General features: G+C 32.9%; 1 protein-coding gene across 1 annotated transcript in view; it reads right to left on the reverse strand.

Annotated features, from left to right (window-relative positions):
* LOC106665591 (intraflagellar transport protein 80 homolog) overlaps window positions 1-8,004 on the reverse strand; it is a 29,604-nt gene extending 21,600 nt beyond the window's left edge. The window contains exons 1-16 of the mRNA XM_024227010.1: window positions 7,801-8,004; window positions 7,430-7,590; window positions 7,256-7,366; window positions 7,016-7,197; window positions 6,872-6,961; window positions 6,671-6,808; window positions 3,908-4,032; window positions 3,597-3,845; window positions 3,354-3,517; window positions 3,101-3,295; window positions 2,901-3,048; window positions 2,670-2,841; window positions 2,495-2,617; window positions 2,287-2,426; window positions 2,105-2,228; window positions 1,985-2,040 (exon numbers count right to left, since the gene is read on the reverse strand). Of these exons, the coding sequence (XP_024082778.1) occupies window positions 1,985-2,040; window positions 2,105-2,228; window positions 2,287-2,426; window positions 2,495-2,617; window positions 2,670-2,841; window positions 2,901-3,048; window positions 3,101-3,295; window positions 3,354-3,517; window positions 3,597-3,845; window positions 3,908-4,032; window positions 6,671-6,808; window positions 6,872-6,961; window positions 7,016-7,197; window positions 7,256-7,366; window positions 7,430-7,590; window positions 7,801-7,895 (2,273 nt within the window). The 5' untranslated portion in view covers window positions 7,896-8,004. The remainder of the gene's footprint in view (window positions 1-1,984; window positions 2,041-2,104; window positions 2,229-2,286; window positions 2,427-2,494; window positions 2,618-2,669; window positions 2,842-2,900; window positions 3,049-3,100; window positions 3,296-3,353; window positions 3,518-3,596; window positions 3,846-3,907; window positions 4,033-6,670; window positions 6,809-6,871; window positions 6,962-7,015; window positions 7,198-7,255; window positions 7,367-7,429; window positions 7,591-7,800) is intronic.
* Between the last annotated feature and the right edge of the window lie 2,775 nt (window positions 8,005-10,779).

The raw sequence follows: 10,779 nt of genomic DNA on the forward strand, positions 1-10,779 counted from the left end.
ACTCCTTGTATCTTCCTTTCTTCGATTATAGCTGTGTGGCATATGCGCGATTGAAACGTATTATGAAGTGTTGTGTAAGAATTGTGTACGACACCCCACAGGGATCCCGGGTGTCGGGGTTGTATTCCCAACTTTCCTGGTTATTCCCCTCCTTCCGTGCACAGTATTTCCTAGGTTGCTTTCTTTTCCAGTCCATCCACACTCGTCGTCCTCCTTACATCATCCAATCCCTCCAATTCAACTCCTCACATCTCACTCGTAAGACCCGCTCATCCCCAATCGACCTTATCCTTCCGCAACATACAACCCATACCTTCGAAAGATCCTTTCTGATCCGAGCCCCTAAACTCTGGAACTCCCTTCCCCTTTCTATTCGTCACGCTGCCTCCTTTTCCTCCTTTAAATCCCACCTGTATAATCACCTCCTCTCCCTCCAAGCAGAGACCTCAAGTTAACATTTGTTATTTTTGTTTAATATTCTTGTAATTTTCTCTTCTGGCCTGCCTTACTGGTATACTTTGTGCCAAGATTTCTATCTTTTTTTACTTTTAATTTCATAGAAGGAACTTCCTTTATTTATTCATGTAAATTATTCTTAGGGGGACACCACTCCCAGAATGTTATTTCTCTTCTTCTTAAACACAGACACAACACAAACATACATAAACGCTGTACACATTTAAAAATTCATACAAATTTATATAAATTTCAAAAAAGTTCTGTGTCTGAACAGCAATCTGTGTCTGCTGGTGTGCCCCAGGAGTACTTTTATAACTTCCAAATTCATATTTATGTTTATTAAGTAAACTTGAATGCATTTAATTTATAAAATATTTTTATGCAAATTACTTCTAACTACTGGATTTAATTAAAAAAGAAAGGTTATCATGTACTATTAAAAACAATTGATACTTATAATGAAACCTCTGAGAAAACATTCGCACCTAATGTTGTGTGCATAATTGTAAGAGAAGATAAAAGTTAATTTAATAAAATACCTCATAATTTTCTTTGAAAAATGGTACTTTGTAGAAAAAGTTTTGTAAACAATTGTACCTGGATTAATTTATAAAATATGTTAAATAGATATTGAATTGTACAAATATGTTCATTAGATATTTTTTTCACTAAAAAGTGGTTAAATAATAAAGTATAAGAAAGGGGGGGGCTGCAATTTTGATATTTTTGAAAATAGAGAATTGTAAGAGCTGTTTTACATTTGTCCAACAATATTGTGCTAAAACCAAATAGTACATTTTTTAGTACAATTTAAAAAATCTAACTTTTTAAAATTGCATTGAAAAAACATGGGATCAAAATTAAATAAAATTATAAATTGATTGACATATGGATGAACAAGCTCTCAATTATTACATGTTTAGATTCCATGTGGTATTTTACATTATCTTTTGGGCTAATTCTTGCTTTGTGTTTTATTTACGGAAATGAAAATTAACCTACTTAAGTGCTTGCCAGGAAGAGTCGAAAACAGTTTGAACAAGAGGTATACACTTAAATAATTTCTCACGGACAAGCAGTGTGAGCCCAGTATCCAGGAATGAGGAGATAGCCTGTTGGTTGAGATTTATTATATCCTTATTATAAATCTTAGTTTCAAACCCTTACAAATCAGCTTTAAAAGTAAAGTGATTAATGTTCAATACACTAGATCCCCACACTCAACTGATGTCTGTAAGAGAGACATTTCGAAAATAAAATGTTTAAAACACATTTAAAACAATTATGACAAATACAAAAAATAATGTTATTACGAGACATACGATAATTTTTATAAATATTTTCTAAAATTAACCAGTGACTAAATGGTAAACAAAAAATGACTCTCTTTACAATAATTTTTTTATTTTCAATTTTACATAGATAAAAATAAAATTATATTGTCTAAAATAATTTAAGTTGTGCATATTTTTTTATACATAATAGATCACAGATTTTTACACATGTCAAGGCTGTTTAAAAAGACTCTTTATTCAATTCATAATCAACCTTTTTGTCAATTTGCTCCTCATCTATCGTGATCTAATAAAAATAAATAAATTATTGGCTGTTTCACATATTAGTAGTTATAATAAAAGTAATTTACCGTGTTTTTGAGTTGGTTGAACTTTTCATTTGTTTCCTCCTTTCCAAGCCTTTCCATGAATCTTTGGCGATACAGTAGAACTGTATCGATATGTGTTTTGTGTCTTAAAGCAATATCAAGAGCTCTATAAAGATCAATAATGTGTTAAAAATTAACTTCCTTTTGAAAAGAAAAATTTATACCTTTCCCAATTGTGTGTGTTGATATTTGACATGATTGCCCTAAACACAAGTCCATTTTGTAAGAGAAGAGTCTCTGCTTCTTGGATGTTACCACCTAACAGTGACATTTCCGCATTTTGAACTGCCCTTATTGGAATTTCCTAAAATTTACACATTTAAATATATATCTCGATTATGTAAATGTTTTTATAAGTGTATTTTTATTTACTCTAATATGCTGTATGTACAAAACTTTGTCATATTGGTTGATAGCTGCATAAGCAGCTTCAGCTGTTTCCAAATCTTTTGCCTGAGTCGCCATAACAGCGAGGCAAGCCCAAAGAGCATCGTCCTAAAACATTTTGTTATAACAGATCGTCATGAAGTTTGTAGGAGACACTGACTTTCACTAATCTACAGACACGCAGCGCATCTTTCCAAGATGATGACATAGCGTATCCATGTAAAATCGCAACGTAGGGAGAAATCCCGTTATTTATGAGAGCTCCATCTGACCTCCTTATGGCAACATGATTGCCTATAAAGCTCACGATACTCGGACGGTGACCAAACTCACTGAAATTTGATCAAACGTCAAACTTGTCAATTACTACAATCATTTACGCTCATTTCACCTTGATTCTTTTGTTACAGAAGTCCTCCTTGTTAATTTTTTATCAACAAACAATATATATGGGTAGTACCAAATTATTAAAGATGTGTCTTGAATTGCTGCTATTATGTTAAGATGAGAGTTCCATTTGAATGACTGTACGATGCTTCCTGTTTTAAAAGGTAATATAATTATAGTTGAGAAAAAAAATATTTATCTTACCAAGTTTGTCAATTTTCCTTGCAATAGACAGCCTCGGTTGGACAGTAGCGATGTAGAGGTCCCGTGGTCTATCAATGAATGCGATAAGTCGATCTAAAGCATTACCACCATGACTCAAGCCAATTTCAACCAAAGCATTTGGGTGCTGCAAAGATGGGCCTAGCTCTTTTCCGTTTATGTCAAAAAGCTGAATCACTGTAAAATCAGAGTGTAATCATTACTCTATAAATGGCGATAACGTTGAAATCTGTACCTCTTTCATCGGCTTGATCGCGCACAGCAAGAGAATCAGGCCCCAATGAAATGTGCAGAGGATTCAGGATGCTAGGATTCAAGCTGGCCCATCTCGGCGAGGAAAGTAACCTTCCTTCGTAGCTATACAAGTTAATGCTCGTTCTCTCAACCAACAAAAACTGTCTAAGTTCAAAAGTTTCTAAATATGGTAAGGTGTTATGCTTTTCAAAATATGCAATAATAATTGAAAATTCAATTTTACTTTTCAGCGAGCAGAACGATTGAAACCGATCCTTCTCTCAGGTCCATTACGATCGGTGTGTTCAAGTTGTTAGTCGAGTAAATGTAGAATTGGGTTGTTGTAATGACCACAAGATGCTTGTAAGCAAGGGCGAGGTGAATCACTCTCTCAGGAAACTCAATCGTGTCCTCACCTGTCTGAGCCACATTATTAACGACAATTGTCTTCCTTCTTGTAGCCACTGCTTCAAACTGGCCCCATTCTACTTTTCTAAAAGTAAACAGTTTTGTTTAGTGATTTGCTTGAACTAATTCGCAGGAATTGCATCTCACCTGCCAATAACATGGGCCAACAAGAGTTTGTTATTAGCACATCCTGCAGCTAACTGGGTACCATCGGCCGACCAAGCAATGCTGTACAAACTACCAGTTGAGGGCTTCTCTAAACAGTGTGACCACTAAAATAATTAAATAACATTTCAAAATTCAAATTTTATATATATTTATTATATCCATATATAGATATAGATATTTAGCATGTTAGTTTTATGTGTAGCACTTGATAAAACATATTTATGTGCATCCTACTTATCCCACATATTAACTCTTCACTCAGACCTAAGCCATCCCACCCATTACGCCCCTCTAAACCGTTCACTCCATCAGAGATCCGTATACAACTCAGTCCTTACAACTACTTACTGCCCATTCAATTGGAAACTGGCCCAACAATGGCCATTGATTTGCTGTCGTTACTTTACAGAATCATTGAAAAACTCCTGAAACACAATATCCCGTCTTTTGAAATCTTCATTGTCATTCCATCCCATCAATCTGGTTCTGGCAATGTCTCTCTGCCATTCAGAAGGAACACTACACCAGGGAAATAAAACGGCTAGGGATAAATTCCCAGAAGATAGTCATCTTCTCTAACAGTCAGGAGCTATAAAGGCCCTAGTCTTATGCGAGGAGAAGGCAAAGAGTTGGAACTGCACGGAGTCCTTGACGGAAGTCAGTGACACTAAGGACCTGATCGTGGCATGGGCCCCTGTGGTTCGGGGCATAGAGGCAACGAAAAGGATGACATGTTGACCAATAAAGGAGCCAACATGGACTGTGCCATGAACTCCTGCCACAAGAGAGGATACATCTTAAAATGGATCCTTAATGAGTCCAAAACCTGGTATAAGGCAGGAGAAGAGATTCATAGAAGGACCATTTGCAAAACCTACAAAAGAATTATTGGGAGGCAATGGCAATCGAACCAGGATTCTGGTTGGACTCCTAGCACCCTTAAGAAAACACATGCACCGTATAAGAGTACAGACAGTAGAAACACTGTGCAGTTACTGCCAGGAAGAGGAGGTGATCATAGAACACGTTTCTATGAAGGTCTATGTAGGTGCAAGTTCTTGCAACTAGGACAAGAAAAACTGCAAGCAAGATCACTAAGCTCTGGCAAAGCTATGAGGCTGATTAACAACCTGAAGCTGGCCAGTGAGTTATAAAAACAGGGGTGCACAACAGATCTATTCAGGTCAAGGTGTAGAAGACCTTGTGAACTCCTCTTTTATCCCTATCCACACCATTCAACAGTGCCACTGGGCCCCCCTCCAGGAATGCCGCTTGGGTTCTTTGTTAGAAACGTACAGGACCATCTCTCCTGTTTGGAAGAACGGTTCAAGAAATGGAAGATCACTCAATAAAACCAAATCTCAGCAAATAAACTTTACCCCTCACCATATCACCTCTTTCCCCTGACTACTACAACTCCATTCCTCTCCAAGCAACCAATGTCGTCTTGGAAGATTTGGAACCTCCTCACTCGATTAAAAAGAATAAAACTGAACAGACAATTTACTCAAACTACAACCAATCTGGTCGAAATCAAACTGTGGGGTTCACCCAAGCTTTTCAACTTCGAAAGAAAGACTCTCCAGTCCATAATCCTTTGAACCATTGCCCAAGATCCCTACTGCATAACAAGCCTTACTAGTACACCGATATTCAAATACCTTTGTCCTCGGACCGCAGAAGGCTCCTTAAATCCCAGAAGCATCATCCCAAATGCTTCTAGATTATCCACTAAAGTGCCATTGATCAAGGAATGTAATTAATAGATTACATGTATTGTACATACAAAATTACATAGATTACACAATAATGCTGCTTGTAGCACCCTAGCACTGTAGTAACATAATAATTTTTAAAAAAATTGTTTGATCATCCTATCGTTCTTGACCGCCTATTCACACTGGTTTTATATGTCAAAAATGCTGGACATTCTTCAGTGAAGATAATCCATGTGCTATATTGTTGGTTTTATCCTTTTTATAAATTTGTAAAATTGATGGAGAGATGTGAGACCCTCTTATCACAATGTTTCTCAATATGTATTTATATTATTGAAGGTTATGTTTAATTTTCATCTATATATTTTCCCGCTTTTAACAAATTTGAAATTTATAATGCTACATAACATGTTATAGCATTAAACATAATACTTTTGAAAATACAATATCATTTACTAGTACATTTACAGATTTGTAGTGAGGTCTGTGAATTAATGTGAAAATGTGAAAAGGCTTGCTCGGGTGTTTCCGATATTCTAATCTGCCATTTCTCGTTATTTTCCTCTGACTGATGCATTCGGGCCTTACATCTTTAATAGTTGATCAAGCTACAGTTTAAATGTACTATCAAAATTATAAAAAGTACACCATGTTTGGCAATTATTGCACTGTAATTTTGGTCCAATATTTAAAAAAATCAACACCCCTTAATTAAACATTAATTTTAATTGTCTTCTAATTTATTCAGTTTAGAAATAGCTGGAGTATAAACAGAGTAAGATTGTGTACCCAAGAAAACAAGACATAAACATTTTGTCTCCAGGACTGTCGTCAATCCGAAGAACAACAAAAACAACTTTGACAAATAAACACACAAACAAAAGTTTCTAAAATTGATTATTTTTATTTATAAAACTTTTAAACATTTAATTGTAAGGGGTTAAAAGTTTTATTTTCAAATAAATGTTAAAATGTCATGCTTAATGTTTAAAAAAAATAAAAATAAAGTTTTGTCTTACATTACCCCTGATTTATCACATAGACGCAACGTGTTAAAAGATCCGACAGCAAACAGTTCACCACTTGGTGACCAAGCCAATGAAGTTATCGGATGCTCATGAAGCATGCTTGAAAATAACAAAGCTCCAAAACTGTCCCATACCTAAAAAACAAATTTTGTCAAAAAAAAGTTCAATTTTTGCACTTTATTATTAAGCAAATTTACTTTGTATCGACAATCTTCTCCTCCAGATATAATTCGGCCATTAACATAATCCCAGGCAACTTTTAGAATAAGACCTTCATGAGCTTTCCACTAAATATGGATCAAAATAAGTAAAATATAAAAACTTTCAATCATTCTACTGACTCTGTTTGCTTTTGTGTTGGCCGCCAAAGGTTTGATGACTAAATGTTTCCCCTGGGTGTAAATAACTAGTAAAGAATCAGCACTCCAACAAGCACTATAAATCGGTACACCTCCGCTTTGCACTGCCAGAGACCTCAGCATACCACTTCTCGACCAAATTTTCAGAAAGCCGTCCTCACCACCTTTACAGAAAAGGAAGCGGTGAAAAAAATTCACAATTATTTTCATAATTGTCATTACTTGTCAAAAGGCTGGATCCATCCGGGCTCCACTGACCTACAAGTACTGCGCCTTTGTGCGCTTCTACGCTCTTTTCAATACGACCGCTTTTTCCAACAAGGTGGAACTTGCCTGGAAACAGTTTTCGAAAACTTTACTTTCTCATCCCACTCAGATATTGTTTCATCGGTTTACCATCAGATGATGTTATTAATAGCTGGTCTTGACCTTGTTTCCTTATACTCGGGTTTCTTGAGAATGAATGGAAATCGATCGGATACACATCACTTGGGAGCTCACATATTTTTTGGGAATCTGTGGTTACTAAATTCCATTTCATTAACAAATGATCATCCCTGAAATAATCTTATTTGTAGGAATAAAAATAATGTGGAAACATAAATTTCTGTTTTTTTTAGCATTATAGAAAATATGTAAAATGTCTTCAGTGTTTATTTTGACTGCATTGATACACAAAACACTGAGAATTCTTTGATATATTGTACCTCCGGCAAAAATCTTTGCAAATGAAAAATAATAGAATGAAACACTTTTTAGCGTCTTACCCACAAGACATCACTTCATCCGTGTTATTCCAAGAAACGCAGCAGACTGTGTCTTTGTGTTCAGCATCTTTTGGAAAAGAAAGTTTCAACTGCATTCTGTATTATTTAAGTCCCAGAAAATGGATAAAATGTTGGTTAACAATAAAACTAGTATAAATATTGCCATATGCTTCACTCATCCACTGTGCACAACTGTTCATGACAACTGTGTTGCCAAGGCAACACTTCTACAAAACATTTCACGCTGTGCAGGAGTTTTTTTAAAAGAGTAATAATAATATATTTTACACAATTAATCCAATTTACAAAATGAGTTTAAATAAGAAATATACAATATGAAAGCAAAAATAAGAAAACAAAATAAAAAATTACTCAAGTATCAAACAATATATATAGTAAGAAAATTAAAATAATGTACTAAATAAATATCCCTAAAAAAGATGACATTTATCATTGTTAATTTAATTTTTTTAAATGTCATTGTAAAATAATATATTTTAAAATATTATATAAATAATATTAGAAAACAATTGTATAAAATTATATTGATTAAATAAATAAAAATGAGTATTTTGTGCATATTCAGTTGAATTTATTCAATAAAAAATTTAATTATAAATAATATAAACTTAAATATGGAAATATATACATACATATACAGAAGGACAAGTTAAATCATTTAAATGAAAAACATTGTTATAGAAATAATGAAAGATAATTTAACTTAAAATTCGACATAATAATTCAAGATTTAACATGTCTGCACCTTTGACTGTAGAATGAAGAAAAAGAAAAAAAGAAAAATTGTGAGATTTGGAAAGTTATTGGCAAATGCATCTTTCTGTCAATAGGAGTATTTTTACTATAGTTTGTAGAATGGTAGAAAATGTGAACAATCTTGCCTAGACAAGTAGCTCGGTACAGAAAAGTTAATTTGACTGTCAATATAGTAGTTAATTATTTTGAAAAGAATAATAAATCAGACCAGAGTCTCTCTTGTCTCCAGGGGAAGTAAATTGAAGCACTGATCAAATTGTCAGTAGTAGTTGCATAGGCAAGATTTCTGAGAAATTAAAATTGTACACATTGAAGTTTATAAACAGATTTCACAGTGTAGCAATTCCAAACAGGAGAACAGTATTCAAACACTGATCTTACAAGCAATATGTAAAGAGTGATCAAGACATTTGGGTTGAGATCAGAAGAGTAACAGGGTAAAACAACCCAACATTTTTAAACTAGAAGATTTAATGCAATCAATATAGGCAAAAAAATTAATTTGCGGTCAAAAATAACACCGAGGTCTTTAGAAGTTTACAGAACAATAAAAAAAATATTTGTATTATGGTTATTATTTATGATTTTTTAAAAAAGAAAACCCCTAGGAAAAAAAACATTTAACTATAATTTTAATTTTAATTTACAGAACTTTAGAAAACCGTGTAAAATTTTGTTATTTAACAAATTTCCCTATCTAATAAATATTACATTATATTATAATTAGGATTTTTTTTTTCAAAACTGCTCAAAGTATATAAAAACACTGAGATGTAAAAGTAAAAGAAAATTATATTCTGCTATCCAGCAGTGATTTTATGTCCAAACTTCCTTCCTATGTGTACAATCGATGGCTAGGACCAGGTAGGCAATTAAATATGTTTGCAATGTAAATTATTAACACGAACCCAAAGGAAATGTCACAAATCAAACCCATTACCACATAAGATAAAAGCAAAACCTATGATTTAAATACTAGTTGTTAAAAGTAAAAAAATAAATAATGAGTCACGCCTTTTGTTGTTCTAACTCTCACCATTACTCTTGAGTACAAAAAATATTATTAGCAGTATTAATGTTATTTTAAAAAGGAAGCCACATTCATTTAACAAGTCAAGACGTTAAAATTATTGAAAATTTATCTCTTTGCTGGGTCTCTGTGCACTCGTGTTGAGAGAACCAAAGAGATATTGCTGTTTTATGTATATATACATTGAATTTTGAAGAGGTGGGGAAGGAAGTCGGGATAGAAAGACATTTGTATATATATAAATTTTATATATATATATATATATACATATATAAAACATCAATATCTCACTGGCACTCTCAACACGACACACAAGAATGACACAACTACACAGAAAACAAACACTTTGGGTGAATACAAATACTTTGAATGAATCTAAAAATTTTTATTATTGTATAAATTTATTTTTTTTAATCTAAAATGTTCTAGCATTGTTTAAATTCACTTTTTCACATCCTAAATGTATTTGTAAAATTTAAGCAATGTTTATAAATCCCAGGCCCTGACGATGATCTCAATGAAGATCGGAACGTTGGCATGATAAAGAAAATGTTTTTCTAAAATCTACGTCACACCAGACTGCATCTCACGATCTCCAAATAATCATTTTATATTATGTAAATGTTGTTTAATGTAATTGTTTTTATTAATTGTAAACTGATTTTTATTAAACTGTTTGTTTTATACTTGTTATACTTTAATGTTATTTGTTTTATTAATTTGTTTGTTTTTATTTACAATTTGCACGTGTTATTTATTTTACTAGTTGTTTTATAGTGTAAGTTTTATTAGAATCGTCCATCATTAACTTAATCTGTCAAGTAATTTATATTTTTAATTGCCCATGTATTGTTATAGTGTAAATGTAAGTATAAATTATAACATTTAAGAAGTAAATTGTAAAAAAATTCAAATTTTTTATTAAGCACTTGCAAATACCTTTTACTTCATTGCTATTGATTTTGTGCACAGGATATTATTTTCCTTTGCAGAAAAAGCAAAAATTTACCGATTTACGAAAATTTATTTAAAGTTAGTCAAGACAGCCATACCGACAATCGAGTTGAAATGGATTAGGATGCAGGAAATCTACGGCCTCTGTGTTGAAAGGGTTAAATAAACAAAAAAACAGTTGAAAAAAGGTTAAAAATTAGGACAAGTAGAATTAAACA

This window comes from Cimex lectularius, unplaced genomic scaffold, assembly GCF_000648675.2.
Source record: "Cimex lectularius strain Harlan isolate CLEC.00 unplaced genomic scaffold, Clec_2.1 scaffold104, whole genome shotgun sequence".
Taxonomy (NCBI): domain Eukaryota; kingdom Metazoa; phylum Arthropoda; class Insecta; order Hemiptera; family Cimicidae; genus Cimex; species Cimex lectularius.